This window comes from Halichoeres trimaculatus, unplaced genomic scaffold (genome assembly GCF_033239565.1).
Source record: "Halichoeres trimaculatus isolate MK-OKI-2021-1 unplaced genomic scaffold, fHalTri1.1 fHalTri1_scaffold_23, whole genome shotgun sequence".
Lineage (NCBI taxonomy): Eukaryota > Metazoa > Chordata > Actinopteri > Labriformes > Labridae > Halichoeres > Halichoeres trimaculatus.
The window spans coordinates 19,166,857-19,188,812 of NW_027437201.1; the positions used below are offsets into that span (position 1 = coordinate 19,166,857).

Here is a 21,956-nt window from a genome sequence, read left to right on the forward strand (position 1 = left end):
GGTCTCGTAACACCTCAACATCCCGACCCCTCCACCGGCTCCCTGTTACATAAGGGATCCAGAATCCTAAACTCTTCCCCCTTATTCATTACAACATTACACGGCTGAACTAGTCCACCTTTCCTCATCAGCTCACTCCCTCAGGTCAAGTATGATCAACCTGCTGTCTGCGCCACACACACACATACCATCAAACACTGCAAAAAATTGAAATCTTATAAAGTGTTTTTGTCTTATTTTCAGTAGAAAATGTCTTTTTAGACTTAATATGAGCCACATTCACCTGACCAGTCCAGAAAAATGTCTTATTTCAAGTTTTTTAAAAACTATAATGAGGTCTGAATTGCTTGTAATGGACAGTGGCGTGGCGTGGGGATTTTTTTTGAGGAAGCCAAGTGAGACAAAGCCTCTAATCTGTATGATTTTTAGGGAGTGGGGTACATAAAAGACTTTGTTGCAGCTTGTATATCGCTTTTTCATGTAATGGAATGACCTGTTAGAGTGCCCAGAGAGCGCTCATTTTACTTACTTTGAACACCGACACACGCCCTTTCACTCTCCCACCCTCACTCACTCATTCACACACGTACATCGTCCCCTTGACTTAGCTTAAATGTCTTATTTATTTACTCAACCGCCCACTTAAACGCACAACCGGCCGCTTCATGCACACTGCTAATGTGCTAACCTCCCTGATTTCATTCAGTGGCTTGATGATGACGATACTGTGATTTGATTGGTTTGAGGCCAAAGACAGGGTGGCTTCCATTGACACAGTCTTGGTCAATCACAGGTGAGCAGTGTCATGACCGCAGCCTCATCTGATTGGTTAATCATTCTTTTTTTTTTCACCAAGGGATGCCAACTCTGCTTGGCTTCCTTGCGGACAACAGCGTGCAGTATCATATTTTCACCACTTATTCACAGCATAACATTTAGGAGGGCGCTGTTTTTACACATCGTAAAATGCTCAATAAGTAGAGGAGAGAAATAAGGAAGAGAGGACAGTGACGAAACACGGAAGAATTATCGAAACTGTTATAAAGGAGTATTTTCATTAAAACACTGCTACAGTCTGAAAAAAAGTGAGGAAGCATGGCTTCCCTTGGCCTCCGGGAGAAAACGCCACTGGTAATGGAACAAGAGAAACGTTGTATTAAGACATTATTCTTGTTTCAAGCAATTTTTTGACTGATATCAAGTATATTAGACAATTTTTACTTAAAATGAGACAAAAACACTTGATAAGATTTCAGTTTTTTGCAGTAAATTCTGAGCTCATGAGTCTACTGAGTTTCTTTAGCCCGTTTCCACCAAGCATTGCGGTTAAGATGAGTACGGTTTGGTACAGGCTAGCTCGTTTAAGCCTGGTCCTGTTTGCCACAGCCAACAGTGCCCCCTGGTGGTAGGCGGTGTATAAGCTGAATGCCAATAGCTGTATCAGTTGAATAACAGCGTGACGCCATAGCAGCGCAACACAGTGTACCCTGCAAATAAATCCAACATCCAGCAATTCGTCCTCTGTGATTTCCATGTGGCTCTTTCTTACAAATCACGCTGTGTTTCAGAGAAGGCTGTGTGCCACCAGGAGAAATATCACTGCTGTCGCCCAGTAAGTGACGATTCTTTTGGCCAGGGATGCACTGATCACAATTTTCTGGCCAATCACTGGTCACCACTGGTCACCATCTTTCAAAAGCCTAACCTGTCGATATCGTTTTGGGCCGATACTGATTTTTATTTTTCATTTTTTATAACTGACAGCAAATGCCTTCAATGCTCCATTCTTATTTTATTGAAAATCATTGAACAACACCTTTGAAACAATAAAATCTTTATGTTTTAACTTGAACAACCAATAAAGTGTCCTGAGCTTTAGGTCTCAGAGCAAAAAGCAACAATGGCTGGCTGTCAGACCTTCCTACAAGTATATAAGATCAGTTTCATATCTAAGAATGGGCCGATCAACGATCCTCCAAATTAAGGAAATCAGCACCGATTGATCCATACATGTCTAATTTCGACCAATCAACGGTCTGCAAAATTGTAGCTCCACCTTCCGGGATCAGATCGGTTTGTTCTAGCACTATGGAAGGGTCCCAAAGAGTGGGACGGCTCATCTCGATTATTCAAAGATCTGTTCCCGAATTAGTCAGTGGTAACTTTGGGAAAATGCGTGCTGTGCTGAGATGAACCGAACTAAGGTGCTTGGTGGAAACAGGGCTTTTGTATGTGTCCTTGGGCTGGGATGATATGCTATTCTTGTGATTCAGTTCTATTACAAACTTTTGAGGGCTGATTTGGTTTAAGTTGCGATTCTTCAATATTTGTGATTTTTATGATTTTTAGTTTGTTTTTTTAACACCAGACCAAGTGAAAAAGTTAAATGATGATGATGATGATGTCTACAGACTATATCAGGAGCCATATTTTCCCATAAAATGCACATCACTTGAGTCAGAGAGAAACATTTCACCCCCTGCTGGAGAAAAGTGGTAACTTTTTTCCAATCCAGTTTATAAACTAAGACAAAAATAAAGAATTCAAATTAAAAGAAAAAAATGACAAAGAATCCAACTTTAAAAATTTTCAAAGAAAAAATCCTGATATATAACATTTTTATACCCCTACTGTATCCCAGTATAAACTAAGGATCTGAGTCAGTAAACGTGGAGAGATTTGACTGACACACACAAAACCCTGACTTCTCCTCTATCCCAACACCTTTTGGATGAACTGGATTACAGACTGTGAGCCAGGCTTTGTCACATCACTGTTGGACCTCTCTAATGTTCTTGTGGCTGAATGGGAGCAAATCCCTGCAGCCAGGTTCCAAAATCTTGTGGGAAACCTTCCCAGAAGACTGAAGGCTGTGACGGCAGGAGATTAATGTCTGCAGTCTTGGACCTGAGCTGTCACATGTGGGTGTCATGTCCTGGTGTCCTCATAAGTGAGTTTTGGTGAAAAACATTCACTGATGGGTGTTGTAGTATTAAGATGTGTTTACCGAGCGTCCTGCCTCGTTGTTGTGCCGGTTCATTGCAGAGCGAGCGTCAGGACGATTCTCTCTGGCGTCTGCGAACTCCCTGGACACCAGCACCCCGAACTCTGCGTCCTCGCTGCAGCCACCCCACTTCCAGCCCTCTCCTGGAGGACCCTTGTGGTGAGAATCACAGCCGCACATGGTGGACGTTCCCTCAGCGCAGGAGCGAGTCACTGCAAACGCTACGCCTGCAGAAGCTATGGCGTGGACAAACGCTGACTCCCTGGTTGCTGGAAAAGACGAATGAAGACAGACAGAAGGATGGGGAAAAACAGAGTGTCAATCTTTGAACGCATACAAGGCAGTTTGTATTGCTGCCAACACCCAGACAGACTCACTGACAGGGATACCTTCGAGCAATAACCTTTTAACACAACGTTTCATCCTTGAGAAGGAACACACGGGGCCATCACCGACAGGAAACCTTAATTTCATGTGCACACAGATCTGAGTGTTCACCATCCTCTGCAGATGTAGGACAAATGAAGGAGCCTTAAAGCTGAGTCCCCACAGTGACATCAGCCCATTGTGGTTGTGTCAGCAGAGCCTTACTCTCAGCAGGATCTCAGTGACCCCCTGTCATCCCTGAGGTGTGCTGCTTTGCATCTGGATAGTGTTTCAGGAATGTTGTCACCCCCCTCCTCTTTCTCCAACCCGTCACCGCTCGGAGCCCAAGGCCTCTGCTGAAACCTAACAGCGTGTCGGCCTGTTTCTTTCTGACGCTCTGGGATGGAGTTACACCTCCTTTGAAGGCAACAGCTTATTATGTAACCAGACACCATTGTTTCACAATCACAGCACACTTACCGTGGCTCACCGTTACACTCAGAGAGCCGTGGAACAAACACACTCTGAAGTACGGAGAGCTGTCCTGAAGCAGTGCCTTCTCCTCTTTATGAGCGCTGTGTGGTTTCTGCTATTCACTATTGTGGGATTTTTTAAATTTGTATGAACACAACCAAAGTATCAAACCCATATTTTTCAGACCACAACGGCTGCTAAAGCCAGAAATTCCTCATCAATTCAACTGCCAATAAGTCTTTCAGGACTCAATTATAATACTTTATAAGCACAAGACGGGCTTACAGATGTTTGGCTGGGGTCTGGTTCTATGTCCTGACCTTATTTGTCTGACAGAAAAACAACAAAACAAGAATCTTATTTCACTTTCTGGCTTTTTATTTTTCATTCTGATGTGAATTTAGATGATATTTGGATGTTTAACTCAGAGAATGAATAAAGTAAGTAACAGAAAGGAGAGGAGTTATGCCTTTAAGACTTGCATTATTTCCAGAGACCAGCAGGGGGCGAGTCCACTGGTTGCAAATGAAAAGTCAGTACACGTTTGCAAAAAACGGACTCTGCTCCTTACATTTGAGAGCACAAATTTTCAAATTAAGTTCATGATTTTACACATTACTTTAACATCTTCTTGCAACAGCAAGGTCTTCTTAATAAAGAGCCCAATTAGGGTTGAGTTCACTTTAAAACTGGGCGTATTTTGGGGCACACTTCCTGAAAAATGTTGCCTGACTTTGGTAAAGCAAAGTTTGTTTAATGGTTGTTTATTACCCACTATTCCACTTGCTTTCACAGCTACATTAAAGGGACTTTGAAGACTGAGGAGTGGCAGGGACACCTTTTGGACACCTTTTGGCCCAGAGTCTCTAGTACACTGTGGTAAAGACATGACTTTTAACAAGGCATGTGTTTGGTTTGGAAATGAATGGAGATCAGACTTTTTAACTCTACTTTTCTTTGATCAAGACAACTTTTACCAGATACAATGCCAGGTAGCGGAGCGGTTTGAAATGTGACTACAAGAAAACTTTGTCAGTTTGTACCATTGTGTAGTAGCCAGCTACATTTAGCTCTACTCACAGCTTGGTGCTTTGAGATGTGTCTGTATCGTGTAACGCTAGTAAATCCTGGTTATGTTCTACCAGGGCTCATCTACCAACTCCAACCTCACCAAGCAGAGCTAACGTAACCTCACTCTTCATTTTATTGATAGACTCTCATGTTTGAACAGACCACTGCAGAATAACTGCTGACTGTGGGTTGGAATGAGCATTAGCACAAACAGACTAACTAACCCAGCTAACCCATGTTTTAGCCTTTAGCTCGTGCTCTATCACTCTCCTGATTATCTTTCTTTTGCTCTCTGTCCTTTTTTTGTCAGACAGTTAGGCTCCAGTGTCCACCATCACTACAAAATTAATCACAGAAATCGTTTTCAGCAGAGAAAAACTCACATCTCTCTTCTCACTACTAAACGTCATCAGTTGGTGGGTCGTTGTCAAACCAAACTTTTCAAGATCACTTTCAAAGTTCTCGCAGTCCCTTTAACTTAGCTATGCTTCTTAATCTGGAACTAGTTATACTAGTTAGTTTATATTGATTGAGAGCTAACTTAAGCAGAAATCTGGGGATAAGCCAACCCCTACATCTCTTTACCTCTTGTCCCTACTCTCAGATTCAAAGTTGAGTCAACGGAACAACAAAGAAATATTGATATTTTGCTAAAAATTTGCTTGTGGTAATTTTGGGGGGAATATTTGGGGGCAGAAGTGGGTCTTTATGCTTGTTGCCATTCGCCACCAAGTAAAAGGGAGTTAGGAAAGAGGAAGCAGAAGAAGCATCCTCAATACCTTGTTGTCTTGTCCAAGAAGTCAGAGTGAGCCAGAGGTGAAGGAAAGAAAGCCATATCACAGTAATGTTTTTATGGTTTTTGGGGTCATGGTAGGTCAAAGGTCAAATCTGATATTCTGACAGCTCAAATACCGTCTATGGTGTCTGCATGCATTGAGTTACAGGATGAAAGGTCAGCCTGATCGTGTGTATCTAAGATGTCTCGCAGATACTGAAAATCTAAACTTCATAAACTGTAAAAATGTAGTTTAGGAAAAGCCTCTTAGATCGAAACAGCAGCACTAACAGGACTCTGTATCTTCCGCTGTCCTTCTTAGTCAAAGGTTTTGGTCTAAATCCGCAGCGAATCCTTCCATGATTGGACAACACACAGTCCTCAGGTTCGGCATCCCCGCTCGCCCTGGCAAGCCTCTCTGTGCCCTCCACAACAGGGGCCTGTGAGCCCTGGGCCCCTGGTGCTCTGGCTGTTAGCCAAGGCTAGCGCTGCTCCTGCTACCTGCTGGGCCCATCAATCCGCCTTTGTTTCCCTTGTGTCACACTGTATTATCCACACAAAGGGCCCAGCGACTCGCGCCCCCACAGCCCCGCTCTGCCCGGAGCTGGCATTCCCTAAACTCCCTAACCCCACCACCAACCCCCACCCTTCTCTCTCCAGCCACCCCTCTGCCAACACCCTGAGCTGAAATCCCATACACCACCACCCACAACAGGACCGCAACCCCCACTTCCTCCAGGCATCACCCAGCATGGCCAGCGAGAGGTGGCTGCTAGTGGCGATCGGTAGCTCTCAAACTTTTCCATTTAACTCCCCCTGAAGTTGAAGGCTCTGTTTCCTTCCTACCTTACTTCCTTCCTTTAACTCCTTTTCCCAAAGTGCACACCCGGACTCGGGTCTGAGAGATCCCCTTTCAGCCTGTTTTCATGACAGAGTCAAAAGGGCGTGTGAATGGGGCGTCCGTGGGAGCTGGACTGTGTGAGGCACGCACTGGTCTTCATGCACAGTAGGGGTTGAGCGGAGCCCCCCGGCCCTTTTCTATTGCCCGTAATCTCATTTGGCCTCCCTTTTCCCTTTTATTTGACTGAGGAGCTTGGACTGCTCACACTGCCCATTTCTGCCCGGATTCCCTCCCCTCTGACATTCAGGGTAATTCATTTCCAATCAGAAGCAGTGCTATCAACACACAAACTTCTACCTTTGTAATTTGGCAGAACAAGGCCTTGAGCGGGACACCTGTGCCTATTGTGTCCCACTGTCAGGTTCAGGGCGATTGTTTTTAAAGCACAAAGTTGGCGTTGAACTTCTTACAATTAGTATTCTACGTGTGAAGCGCCTGATGGATGTCCCCAGTATATCAGCTGTACGCGTCAAGCAACGCTGATAGATTTACCGCGCTGACCCTCTTTCATGTGAGAGTGTAAACATGGTTGGGCAAACTGAAAAAAAAGGAGAAGCTGACTCTGAAGACAAATGTGATATTGAAGGTTAAGATGGATGGCGGCTGAATAATGTGTCAGTGCTTGTACCTGCGCTCATTTCTCACTGCAGCCAGGAAAGGTGTATATTATTGTAATTGCCCTGGTTAAGCGTTTGTCAGCAGAGCCTGGAGAACAGGCAGTGCTGAGCCCGAGGGGGAAATCTCTTTAATGCTACGTTTTGTAACAGCTTGCAATAGCCTTGACTATACAACCTACTTTCAAAGACGGGGGCTGTTTTCCAAACCACCTACTACACTAGCAGTGCCGACTATTCTGGCTGAAATTCAGTATGTAGTAGGCAGTACGTGAAAACTTGCAAAATCCCTGGATGTCCTGATGATCCAAGAAAATTTCTCGTACTGTTTCCTACAATGCATGGCGCTAATGCTGTTTCTCTATGCAGGTGGCAGGTTTTGGTGAATTACCACCATCTACTGGAAGAAGTTTGCATTTCAACTACAATACAACAACACTAACGTTAGACAGTCTGTGAGATAGAAGTGGAGTGATGAGAAAGAAACAGTGGTAAATTTTGTCACTTCTAGTTGTAGAAGAGGTGTTTACCTCTACAACTTCATTAAAGCCCATAAAAACCACCAATTTCCTTTTTTTTTTTTTTTTTACTATATTTGGATAATATGGAGGTGGTGTCCTACTAGCTGTAAAAATAAAAAGCCAATTACTTCCAGATTCACCAGACTACATTCACATGTAGTATGGACAATCATTAATTTGTTATGTATATGCATAAAACACAGAACTTGCAAGTGTTACCTTTAGTGCTGTCAGGCGATTAAAATAATTAATCCAATTAATTACATAATTTGTAATTAATTAATCAAATTAATCTCATTTTAATCGCATATCTGCTTAAAGTCCCCAAATAAAGAATTTGAATTCTAGGACATTACAAAATTGTAGTGCATGACTAATCAAATAAACACGCAAAGAACAGAAGATTTGTTAATCCACATTTTTTTTAACTGGAAAATATTAAAATGTCCGCGTTCGCTGCCATTGACGTCTATGGAGGCGGGGTCTGGCAGAGCTTGTCAATCAAAATCCTGCTCGTAAACTACTGTGGGTGAGAGCGGTGCGCTCTTTGGATGAGAGCTCAGCGTGGATATGGGGAGAAGATGTGAGATGACAGAGACATAGCGAGACGCTGCAAATCAGAAAAGTTCAGGCAGTTCACGCTCAAACTGAGGATGTGTCGCGGTTATTCAAAGTAAGTTTTGTCTGTTTTCCACTCTTAGGTAGTTTTGGTGTTTACATAGTCACAGAAAACAATATTATTTGGGTCTTGAAAAATCGTTCAAGATGCTCTGGAAATGTCTCGCAGCCAATGAGTAAATCACGTGTTAATTTTTAAAAGGCATGTATTTGCAGTGTAATGAATTAATCTAATTAATGTGTTAAAGTGGAAGCCCTAGTTACCTTTATCCAGCACAGGACCAAAGATAGCCAGATTGTCCTTGATGGTGGTGCAGTTCCACCGCCGGCCTCTGAACTGGTGCTGGCACTCCTGGATCCCCAGCTTCACTCCTTCTGCAACACTTGGCATGATCTCGATGTAGTTGCGGCAGAAACGCAGCTGCTTGGGGACGAGACCGGGGATGGAACCACAGAGGATGGGCTGGGAACCCAGAGACGAGTACTGCTGCCCGAGGGCCAGGGACCTGTGACACAGAGAGGGATGGGTTCATCAGAATGTGCTTGACAAGGTAAGCAAACTTTTTAACAATACCAGACTTTTCAGATATGTTACGTGTTCTCTCAGGATAGCCTCATAAATCTCTGAATGTTTACTATCTACCTTGTTATAAACCCCCTTCCTCATCCTCACAACAATCTTTTAATTTCATACTTAATGATGCAACAAAATCGACTTATCTGCTGTATAAAGTTTATATCCACAGCTGTTTATTTGACACCTTTCTTCCACCAGGACAGGAAGGCAAATAGGCCCACTTCAGGGCAAGGATACAAGCGATTAATACCAGCTCTCAAAGTGTTTCCACTTGTTAGCGTACACTGATCTGCTGATTGAACAGATAACACACCAGAGCTTGTCTGCTCGCTTTGGGAAAAGCCCCCTCACACTAATTCTGATGTATGAAAACACCTGCCTGCACAGATCCTTTATTAATTTGCGGTAATGTCTCCGTTACTGATTTTTTTCAGAGTGACTGTGTATACAGCTGAGCTCGCTGCTGACGGATGAAAACAGCATTTCTGAATCAATGCGCCTGATGGAGATGTGCCTAAACAGAGATTAATCATCACAACAAGACAGCCAGGATCAGTTTGTGATGCCAGAAACCATTATAGTTTCACTCAGGTAATTAATTTTAATTACTTTTATTTCTCTTGAAATAAAAAAAAAAGGGAGAGATGAGGTGTTTGCCGTGTCCAAGTTACAACACGCTTTTTGTGATGACAAGCTCGAACATAGCTGCACGGTTTCTTCCAGGAGCTCATGCAATTACTGAAGATGTCAGACTCCAATTTATTTATTAAAGTTATTATCCTAAAAAAACATGCTCCCGTACAGGCCTTCATTCTTCAGAGATGACTGCTTTATGCTACCAGGGTGTGATATGGGTGTTTACAGGGTTTGGAAGGTGTGCTGAGCCCGTCCAGACTTTCCAACACTTTGCCGAGTCTGAGCCGACATCGTGGCGCTGGAGGCCATGAGAGGATCACGAGGGAACAATTGACGATGATCAGATCAGAGCGCCACTCAGGATGACCTCAGGACCCCCGCAGGGCGCAACCCAATCACAGCAGCCTCTGACTCTGACAGATGAGTGCAGCGCCGTGCCCCACCCCAACACAAAAGTCAAAGCATTGAAGTCACAGGGAATAAAATCCCCTCTCAGATAGGTTCACAGCTCATGTGCGCTTTTGCTTTCTACATGTGGCTAAACCCTGCCCCCACCTCAAACAACCCACCCCCCCTCCCCTTACACACAGGTTTTGATCTCAGGTGAGCATTGTTGCAGGAGGATCACAGGTATCAGGCTTTGCCAGCGGGGCTTAAGCACTGAGACATGAAGCTACGTTTGTTTTGCTTTTACAGCTGGTTTAATGGATGATGAGCACATAAGAAGCTATAAGCCACTTGTTTTGTTGGGATGAGCTTCTTGATTCACACTCACACACAACAAACAGCTCTCATGTTTCTCGATGAACTCCTGTCCTGATGAGGAGACACTTGTAATTCCCATGAAGCAGGGAGCTGCGAGACGTCGAGTCAACATTTTTATTTGACTCATGGAAAGAGAAAGTCGACTTTTAAAACAGCAGACTACACAAGGAAATTTAAGTCTCATCTCTTTCATATCCAACTGTTTTGCCCAATTTGATGTTCCCATGCAGATTTAGTAGAAATGCCATGCTCATCAATCTCCATTAATGTTTTTGTCTTGAGTTTACCCAAGCAGAAGCAGCCACATGAGCTCATCTGCCAATCCCAATCCCACCAACATCACTGAGTTCAAGTGTTGCTGACTTCACTCCGTCTGGTGACTGGGTGACTAAGGACCTTAATTACACTGTCTGCTAGCCTGGTTGCTGCCTATTAATCTCTCAGTCATGGGACTGAGCGGGGTGCATGATGCCATGCATGGAGCTTGGATCTTCACCCTGCTGTCACGAGCTCCCCCGACATCCCTCAATCGACTCAAAGGAAAGTCTCCCCGCTCCAAGTGAGATATCTGTTTTTAGACTTTGCTTTAGTATCAGCTCTGTCCAGGACTGATGAACTGCTTGCCCACAAGCTGGATTTGGGATTTCTGATGGAATCAATTATCTAACCGCATGTGACTTTGTGGTGGACACAGCATGTTTAGACTACACACTGCAGATCTGCCAGCCAATTTGTCTTTGTTTGCAAAGGATGTGCCTCACTTGATCCTTATGGACAGATGAGATGAAAGGGATATCTTTTTTGGCGAGGTGCTAATGAGAGTCCTAACCCTGAGGGGTTATGAGGCGTATCGTGCAAACAGACACACACGCAGACTCATGCGTGCAGACCACATGTATGCCACGCTGATCCTGCTCTGCCTCAGTTCTGGGAAGCCACGAGCAACGTGTCTCAACCGTCTGAGGGAGCAGCAGGCGCAGAGACCTCCACAGAGGCAGAATGCCGGGGGAATCTGCTGCAGGGGACAAGACCAGCAGCAGAGCAGCGGCGAGCGGCAGGGCTTGGCAGGTGCATGTTCAGGCAGGTTCGTTTGGGGCCTCTACTGGCCTGAGGGGCTTCAGGCTTGGTTGGGGGTTTTCTCTGTATCCTCAATGAGCTGATGTGAAAGTATGACGGGCTGCTGGAAACCACAGAAATGAAGCAGAGGAAACAAAGGGATTCCACCACACACCTTGGTGAAAAGTGGAAGACACACAGACACACTCCCAATGTAAAAACACAACTGCAGCTCAGTCTGAATAATGAAGCATGGGCCTCTCTATCATCTTTAGTCTCTTTAGAAACACTTGCAGCTGCTTCAGTGTGAGGTCTGCCTTACAGGGGTCACTGTGAAGCACATATCTGTGCACAGATGAGCTTTTTTTTGTGTGACAGCCTCTCATGTCCAGAGGCACAGAAAGCACCAGGTGACCCTCTGAACCTGCTGAACACAACATGACATCTGACCTCGCTGCCTTTAGCCTGATGACCCACAGACTCAAACGAAGTTCATGAGCAGGGTCCAGGAGCAAGAACGAAAGAAACAGATTTTCATCTTATTTCACCTTTGACACAGACGCTGAGTTCACGCTCTGATCTACCTTGATGTTTACATATTACAGGATGAACTTAAACTCCACTTTTTTAAAGTAAATCAACCTGTTTATACAAAACATTTGATCTTAAGGCACAGTGGGAAGTCCTTAGCATTTAGCTGAACAGACAGGGTGGAAATGGATAACAATGTTTATTAGACCGTTCAATTTTTTTCAGTAATATCTAAATATATAGATTTCACCCACATACAATAAGGACACCAAAGTTAGTGAAGAAAATCTAATTCTATAAATTTTCTTATAAAATTTCTGCAAGTATTTTTTTTTTGTACAAGCTTTGAAAAATAACTAAATGTATTTATTTTTCCCATTTTTATTTAACTTAAGTTTTTTTGTGTTCTCTTGTTTTCAAAAATGTTCATAAAAATAAATAAATAAAATAAAACTGATTATTTTCTTGGGTCCGACAATGCAACTGCACATGAAATACGTCACTTCCAAGGATATTTTTTTGTCTTTGTGGGTGTTTTGTGAAGTCAAAGGGTCAGGGGTCAACATAGACATACTGGAGAATGGAGAGGTCTCTAAAACAGAGGTGAGTTCTCTGAAACTTATTTTAAAATAAAAGCGAATCTGACGTTTTACAGATTTGGAAAAGCAAACTTTCTTTGATTTGACAGCTGGTGGATATCTATCTCTTTTATTTTAATAAGTAACATCATTTTGTGGTTCAAAATGCGTAGGTTTTTGAAGAAAAGTTAAAAATATTTGAATTTGTGTTCATGTAGCTTGATTAACTGGCGTGAGCAAGTCAACAACTCGCTTGCTCGTGCGTCCTCCTCTCGAGTTCACAGAGACAAGGCCAACATTTCAAATGATAAAAAAGCTGAAAAACTAAATAAAAACTTTACATTTCAGGAATAAGAGTCAAAAATATGCATGCTGGTACCTGTAGTACAGTTATTGAGAGATATTAATAGTTTAACACTAATGAAATTAAATATCAATAATGTCAGAGTTGAATATTTAATATTATATATTATAAGCAAGTCTTTGATTAACTCAAACTTGTCTTCTCCTTGCGCTACTAACGCATTTTATGCAACATGCATGTGAAAATAAATCTAAGGTATTTTCATTCAGTTTTTCCTCATTACACAACAATTCTTGTTATTAAAACAGTATATCTTTGCAACATGGCCTGCTTCCAAGTCATGCTCATGTCATGCATGTGATATTTCTATTAATTACATTCAATTTTGTATGAATGCTTCCATACACAGTAGTAAAACTGTTTGTGTAAACTTTAGCTGAGATGCGAGGCTCGTCAGGTTTGTCACAGGTAAGAGTGTCATCTAAATTGGATAGAAACACAGATAAAAGCATCTCAGTGTTGTGTTTAAAGTAATAAAGCTTGCACTGCTCAGAAAGCCTAGAAATAGTTGCAAATCTGAAACATGTTAAAACCTAACACCCTATGAAAAGAAATGTTTTGGTTGTATATCAATGTGTTCATCGTACACTCTGCAGATTTGATTTTCAGCATCATCAGTCCTTCTGCTGAGGGTCTTGTTTTGCAGCTCATAAAGAGACACACAAATTGATTTCATTACCAACTCCTCACAGGAGCTTTAAGGCTAAAATCTGTGAGTGAAGCATTGTGGGATAGGGGGAGGAAAGAGTCTGTATCAGTCCATCCATGTGTGCATGAAACCATAGGAACTGTCCAATAGAGGTGGAGAAAGATTCATATGTATATCAGGATTTTTTCTTGGACAATATCAAAATCTGGATTATTGTAAAAAAAAATAAATAATAATAATAATTTTTTTTTTTTTCAAATTCAAATTCTTGATTTCAGTTTTTGTTTATAAACTGGATTGGAAAAATTTTACCACTTGTCTCCAGTAGAAAACTGGGATACTGTTTCCCATGGTCTGGTGTTAAAAAAGCAAACTCAAAATTGCAAAAATTTTAAGAATCGAAGAATCGCAATTTAAATTTAATATGCACCCTGAAGATCGTAATTGAATCAAGTTGCTAGAATAGTGTATCGTCCCAGCCCTACTGTGCAAGGACTGATGGAAATAACGTGCTTGTGTGAAAGCAGACTGAAGTTGTGTCTCTACTTGTAAAATCTTAAAGAGGTTATTAACTAGTGGCAAGTAACAGGAAGCCATATTACCCTTTCTGTGGAAACATTATTCGAGTGTAAATTGGCTCTCACCCTCTGTGTTTCATCACAAGCTGGGAAACTCTCCAGGCTGCTCAGGGCTGATCATGAATCAGCTACACCTCGTCAGGGCAGGGTGGTAAATATGGCTGGACTGTGATGCTGGATGGATTTCCAAGTGGGAATACATAATAAGATGTGCTCAGCTCTGATTCTCTGACAAACTCTGAGATGAAAATTCTGAAAATGAAGTCCTGAAAATGAAAACCCACATAATTGAGGGATATTATGAAAATAAAACCCCACAAATATGGCATTTTTCAGCCAATTCGAGAGTGGAAAAAGTCAGTGATTACACATGGTTTTTGCAAAAATAAGTGAAGCGTGGCTGTAACGAAAATAGACATATTGATTTGATCATGTAGGGTTACTTTTGAGGCCAAAAAAAGCTTTTTAGCCTTAAAATAATGTTACTAGAATGAATGTTTGGCGAATTGTTGTTAGGATGACGGTCTGCTTAGCTGTGAGGATTTGAATTTGCATGCTCATAAAGCTGTTTTTTCAGGTATTCCTCCTTCATTAGAGGGAACAGATAAGCCTGCATCCCTCAGTTCAAACAAGCCCTGCTGGATAAACCTTAAGGTGATACTATGATCTGTCAGAAAATGACGTGAAAACACTAATTTGTAAAAGTTATACTTTCTATTTCCAGCAATTTCTTGTTTTCGTAACCTTCTCTCTACATCCCAACCATAAACTTTAAATCAGCGTCAAATACAAGTGAGTAAAAGGGGATTTCATCTGCAGTTCTGCAAAAACAAGTGCTCTCTTGTTGGCCGTAGCTTCAGTCACTTTTATTTATCTGGTTTGGTAATATTTATTTAAACAGAAATCTTTGAGATTATCACATGAAAGAGTCAGCTAAATATAGTCGGTGAGACTTTGAAAACACCGAGCCTGAACAAACAGATCTGATTCCTGCGTCAGGTTTGATTGAACGCTCTTGTATTCTGTTTGCCGTAGTGATTATTGACGTATTCCACCTCGTGTCTGAACAAGTTAACTTATTTCATTAAAGTGAAATGAGTGTTAGCTTATGCTGGGTTTGCGCCTGAAGCGCTGACACCCCAGTGTGTTCTGTCACTTCCTCAGCGAGAGTCATGCTCCTGAAAAACTCCTGCAGTAACAAACTGAGGGAATACTGTTTGCATTAAACTCTAATCTACCTCTAATTTACCTCTATATGTTGACGCCGCAGCTCAGCTTGTCAGATTTGCCTGGAGGACATTGTGTTGCTAAATGAGGCCCTAGCAGAGCAGTCAGAGACGTGCACTGAAAACTCTGCCATCACGATTTCATGTAGAAATCCCACATCAGAGTCCATAGAGAGATAAAGACACTCAAAAGAGAGTAAGTGGGCCAAGGAAAGTTGCCGGCTTTGCCCGAGGATGGGACTTTTCCTTGTGGAGGGTGGAATGCAGAAGCTCCTGTCTATGTTCTGTTGTCTTCCTTTTTTCTTTGGCACACTTTTGATTTGTAGTCCAACAGCTCCTGGCTGATCAGATAAAAAATGACAGGACCCCTGAAAAATGTTCCAACCTGTTCTGTCTTCCTCTCTTCCTCCCCTCCTCTCCCCTTCCTCTCCCCTCTCTGCAGACGGTTGCAGAGAGAGCGGAGTTGGGACAAGGAGCCCCTGCAGTCACATGTACGCAGACGTGAAGAGGGAAACTGAACAGGGTGTAAACTTGTGAACCTGCCTGTCAGGAAGTGAATGAGAGCAGCAGTAGCTCTGCACACAAGTGCACTAGAGAGCACAAGGCGCTGACAAATGCATGTCAGACCGGGAGCTCGGTGGACACAACAGAGTCTGAGCTGTTGGCCTGAGAGGACGGAGCCTGTTTGAATGAGAGTCTTGAGGGACTGTGTGAATGAACCACAACTCAAACAGAGCATTGTTCGCCGCCTCTGCTCATTAGGCCCCGCTTGTTGGCACTGCTGCTCTCAAGTTGTCAGCTGTAATGCATCCTATGCAAATCATAACCTGTAACGGATCGTCTGGAATCTGTCTGCTGTTTCTTTGGGGAGATTTCTAACCACACACTGTCTTTAAAAGTAATTAAAAACCTAATTGCTGTTGACTTTCTCAAGCTTTTGTTGTTTCAACAAAACCTCTGAGAAAGTGGAATGTGAAACGTCATTGTCGGGGAATAAAAAAGCTTACCAGTCGGCAAATATCACACATCTGCAGGTTTACATCTTAATCACACTAGCCTCTGTCCTTTACCCTGAGTACAGCTTTTTAAAACACACATCAAATCATGTTTTTTGAAATTGATATTTGGGAAAAGTTGGTTGAATGAGAGTTTCTTTTCTTTGTTAATCAAAGATTGGATTCATGATATTGCAAGTCTGAGTAGCACCACAGTGGAAATAGTTGAACTTTCCTGATGTAAAAATTTGTAAAACGTTACGAGACAAAAAATCTTGAAAACTCCTGAACTCAAAATTCAAGCAAGACATGAGGAGGCCTGGAAGCTGAACGGCTTCCTAACATTCACTCATTTTCTTCCAAAACTGCTCAATATCCTCCAAATGTACCTTCACTAGGAATGGGTACCGAATTAGGTACTTTTATAGGTATCAGGTACCTATTCACCAATTAAAATAAAAAGGTACCATTTTCTGTACCTAAATGCATCTTTGTGACTAGGACGAGGTGGAAGAGCAGGTGATTTTCCATGCTGGACATGAACACAGCATTGCAAGGTTATTTATTGAAGATTAAATTTATTAAATTAGAAAAAAATATATTTATCATTGTTAAACAAGTTGATATTTTTTACCACATAAACACAAAAACGTACCGAAAATTGGTACTTCAGAGTCCCGATACCGATTGCCAGATACCGTGCATTGGTACCAAATTTCAAAAGTGAAAGGTACCCATCCCTATCCTTCACCTTCTTCTTTTCACCTTCTTTTCAACTAAACTTGCAGGATTAGTGACTCAAAAAGCAAATAAAGCTGGTTCACTTAAACATTTTGGTGCTTTAAGGTAGACAGACTACAGACTTAAAACCACCACACTGCAAAAAACTGAAATCTTATCAAGTGTTTTTGTCTTTTTTTAGGTAAAAATTATTATACTCGATATGAGCCACTTTCAACTTATCAATCCAGAAAAATGTCTTGTTTCAAGTTATCAGAGTACATAAATGAGGTTTGAATCGCTTGTAACCAGTAAAAAAATCTGCCAATGGAACAAGAAAAAATTGCTTGAAAATTTCTACGAGACTAGAACAATGTCTTAATACAAGTAACTTTTCTCTTGTTCCATTGGCAGATTTTCTGTCCCTAAATAACTTTAAACAAGACATTTTTCTGGATTGGTCATGTGAATTTGGCACAAATTGAGTGTAAAAAGGAGTTTTCTACTGAAAATAAGACAAAAAAACTTGATAAGATTTCAGTTTTTGCAGTGCAAAGATCTAAAAAGTGATGTGAGTGTGAGCTGAATAGTAAAACAGTTGTTATGAAAAGCTGTTTTTCTAGAAGTTTGAAAACACTGAAGAACCCTCCTCTCCTCACCTCTCTGCAGATCTCTTGACCTCAGCCCTCCTCTGGTCACTGACCTGAGGCCTGGGACTGACTACAGGCTGCACAGGTGCGCTCAGTCCATCTTTGTCCCTGACCCTGTGTGACAGAGAAACTGCTCTCTGCTAATAATTAACCTTTGTAACAAGCCATACAGGTGAGATGAGCCAGGTAATGGAGACTTTAAATGTTGTGTGTTTGTGCCTACACACGTGTCCCCTAACGATCTCCTTGCCCCTGGCCGTGGCAGGTTTCCCTTTGAGGAACTGTCCTGGCCTGTGTTTTAGCCCGGCTAATAGCTGAGCACTGGGGGGACTTTGTCATTTCCTACAACAGCGCATTGCACGGCCTTTGATGGCGAGTGAAGATTAGGAGCTGCCTCTGCTGCTTTGAAATACCACTCTCCTTTGAACCTCTCACCTTGCTTGGATTTGACTGGTAATGTCATCCCACATGCTCGTGACATGAAAACAGAGGCTGAATACCAAAGAAGTGATTTATAAATCAAATCCTCAGGAGAGAAGAGAAAAAGGTCTGGTGTCTGTGACCATCTCAGGACTGTAATAAAAGCGTTTGAGGCGTTTAATCCTGCTGCCTACCTGTCTTCCTACCTGTCTGCTGACATGCTCACGCTCTTCCTGAGCTATCATTGAGTCAGAGTTAAAGACAGATACTGCTCACACAAGAGGAGCTAGGATGACGACATCGTGCTGCACCAGGGCTGCTTCTGCTAGGAAGTGGTTTCATCATCGTACAAAACCGAGATGGAGTTTGAGTTCATCAACCCAAAATGAAATGTGATATTCCTGCAAAATTGTACGCTCTTGCACTTGGATTAATCCACGCATTTCTAAAAATGTCAGAAGAAATGTGTTATTTTATAGAAAAACTGAGCATCTCTTCAGTATATCCTCTGGTTTTTCCCGTCAAATAAAGAAGAGAGGTGACACCTGTCTCTCTCAGCCTGTTTCAAACATGACCAAGTGTAATGATGTAAAGAAATGTGAACAACAAAGCTCACAACATCACATCATCTATGAACATGTTTACCTGAAGCTACGAGACATAGAAGACTCGACTCCTCAACAGCATCTCACTACTCCAGTTTGGATGAGTTTAATTCAGAGACCCTTTGCTGCAGATATCTTTACTGTAACCTGATTTTTATAGAAGCAGTTTCACCTTGTGACCTCTGATCATTTGCAAAAACTGTGCGTTATTAATCCTGTGTGAATCCACCATGTCTGGAATTCAGGGCCAATCCCCAGCCACATCAGGTTGTTCAGTAATCTAGTCTGAGTTTGCATCTCTTTTTATTTGGGGTGGCGTTTTTTCTTCTTGTTTTCAAAATGGTCAATGTAGCTTTTTCTGACCCCTTCCCTACCAATACAGAGGCTACAGATGTAAAAAATGAAGTTTTGACACTTTTGGGTGCAAATTCAGCTGAATCATTCCCAGACACCGTTGAGACTCTTTAATCAAGACATAACCATAGGCTGTAAAAAAATGGACTTCCCATTGCTCGGCTCGAAGTGAGGTCTCCACAAAAACTGCTCCCCCTGGTGGCTGGCTGCAGTATAGGTTAAAAAAATCCGTCTTTCCAGTCATTCCAGATGAGCTGTGGTCAAACTTTAAAAAACTAATACTCTTCATAGAAATGTTTCTCACGTCCGATTGTTGAGGTGATTTCAAGATATCATTTGGCTGTCTTGTATTCAAGTCCTCTTTTTTTCCGAAAAGTTTTGTTTTCAGTAGTTATAGGAGGTTAAAAACTAGTCATTAAGTAACGCTTAATGATGATTGACACCAGCCATTCTCATGTATTTTTTTCTGGGATTTTAAAAAATGTTAGGAGGTAAAGTCAAGAAGTGATTAGACTCTCGAAAGAAAAAAATAATTATTATTTTTGTCACCCAGCTCCACTCAGATTCTCCCAGAATCCCTCATCGTCTCTACTGCGCAGACTTTGGCTGCACAACGGCTACATGGCTGCACCTGTGACGGCGGTATTTTGGCTTCAAAACCGTACAATGAAAATGGCAGAGCCACACTGTCCACTCCATATACAGTCTATGGACATAACACTTAAATTCATCAGGACCAAGTTGTCCAAGTTTTGTTTGGGAAAATGCAGTGCGTTCTGCTATATGTCACAAAGTTATTTCCTGTTTTCTGAGGCCCCGTTTACACGACAACGTTTCATCTGAAAACACTAAAACGCTGTGAAAACGCAGTGAAAAAAATCTGCGTTTACATGGAAACGCTGATGGACTGAAAACGCTGTAGTAAGCATACCAGGCCTGGAGGTGGTGCTATAACTGTCTTGTTCAGAAGCTGCTTTTGGGAGATCTCCACCGAAGTAGAGTTGAGCTGATCATCTGGTGTATTGGGGAATACTAAGTTAAAAAGTGGAGCAAAAGATGCACATTCTGTTGAAAGACAGTCAGCAGATATAGCAGATTGTGCAGCACAACACGGTAGTTCACGAGGATCGTAACAACGGTGCTGTTGTCCTGTTGTATGCGTGCGCGAGGCAGAGTGTGACGTCAGCGTTTCCACTGAAAACGCCGGCTTATTGTTTACACGGCAACGGTGTCGGGAGCGTATCAGAAAAATCTCACTCTGGAGGCCGTTTTCAAAAGTTTGCGTTTTAGGTCGGCTGAAATGCCGTTTCCGTGTAAACGCAAGGCTGAAACGCAACAAAACTTTTGCGTTTCACCCTAAAACTGTTGTCGTGTAAACGGCCCCTAAACCTCCACTCCTCTTCATAAATTTTGGGTAGGCTGAATGACGTAGGATGTGATACTGCCCCTAGAGACAAAGTGGAAGTTGTGCAACTCCTTACAGACATGGCAAATTTGAGTAAATTACAGATTGTTATTTTTTGGTGCAACGTCACAAAATATTTGACGAATGACAAAAGCTTGCTTGGCGATAGCAATCCCATGCAAAAGAATAAAAAATATGATAAATGATTTTAACTTTTAAGAATCAAATCAAAATGTGAATATTTTGGGATACCATCTGCATACGGCTAAAGTTTGGAAGTTTTAGAACCTATTTCACCGTCTCAAAGGGTTTTCTTAAGTCCCTCCCTGGTTCCCTGTGGATGTGACTGTGGGGACATTTCTCTCAGGCCTCAGCACCAATATTGCCTTTGACCCTGGCCCTACGGCGGCTCTCAGCCATTCATAATGGAACCCTGAAGTTTCTTATGAATGACATTCTTCTGGACTTTGGTGCTCCTTTCTCTATCTTCCACCACACCGCGGAGAATAATACCCAAACATCCTTGATCTTTTCACACAAGACGGCGGGCGGAGGATTTTCTCGCAGTAAGAGTCATTTAAGTGAGCTCTTTGCCAATGGTAGGGCTTTCGGGGTCGAATATTGGAGGTGGGGGTGTCACAGTCAGATAATGACATTCCTGAGACCCAGAGATGGACTGGAGAGTCCTGGTTAAGCTGCTCAGGTTGGACTAGAAAGGTTTAGGGTATAACTTTGGAGAGGTGTGCTGCAGAGGACGGTGCTATGATGCTTTCTGCAGCTTGTTCATCCAAGACGTTTTACAAATCAGAAAACACTGTTCATTAATTTAAATCCACATTTTTGAGAAAAAGCAACACCCCACTCGAGATGGGTGCTAACAAATATTGAGTCACGTGCACGGCGTCTCTTCTTTCTCATGCAGATTAAACAGAAGTGATGATAACAGGGATGAAGAAAGTAACAGTTAAAGGATTAGAAAGTCTTCGAGCTTTGTAACGTGAGTTAAAACGATAATCGTCTCTAATGCTTAATGGTAAATTCAGCTGAAGCTAATTCCTCGCTGAAAGTGACTGTCATCATCAACTTACCAAACACTTCTGTTTACACAAGCAACATGAAATCAGCGCTGGCTGACAGAGCGGCTTAAAACAGTCGAGTTAAACCACACGGGCTTTAACAACACAAGCTGTGAATGTCATTTATGTATATCGCTTGATTTTACAAACGCAGGTTCAGAGGTGAAACCAGAACACTTCCAGGAAAGCAACAACAGATATTTCTCATTGTTTCAGCTCGCAGAGAGGATGGTGATGACGGATAATTGGACAGGAGCTTGAGGATGATGTGAAACCACAAAGTAGCTTGAAGCTGTCATGAATTCTCTCAAAACAACAGTTTCCCAAACATTCCTGCATGTTAATTCGCGGCTGGGTCTCACTCCTCAGCTTGGTATGCCTTTTCTCCCTCACACACCTTACACTCCACGCATATGTGCATATCACT

The 21,956-nt window shown here is 42.3% G+C and overlaps 1 protein-coding gene across 2 annotated transcripts in view; it reads right to left on the bottom strand.

Moving 5' to 3' along the window:
- Positions 1-21,956, bottom strand: part of wnt3 (wingless-type MMTV integration site family, member 3) — a 38,263-nt gene that overhangs the window by 5,023 nt on the left and 11,284 nt on the right. For both annotated transcript variants that reach the window (XM_074662801.1, XM_074662800.1), the window contains exons 2-3: positions 8,609-8,850; positions 3,008-3,273 (exon numbers count right to left, since the gene is read on the bottom strand). In XM_074662801.1, coding sequence (XP_074518902.1) covers positions 3,008-3,273; positions 8,609-8,735 — 393 coding nt within the window. In that variant the 5' untranslated portion in view covers positions 8,736-8,850. The remainder of the gene's footprint in view (positions 1-3,007; positions 3,274-8,608; positions 8,851-21,956) is intronic.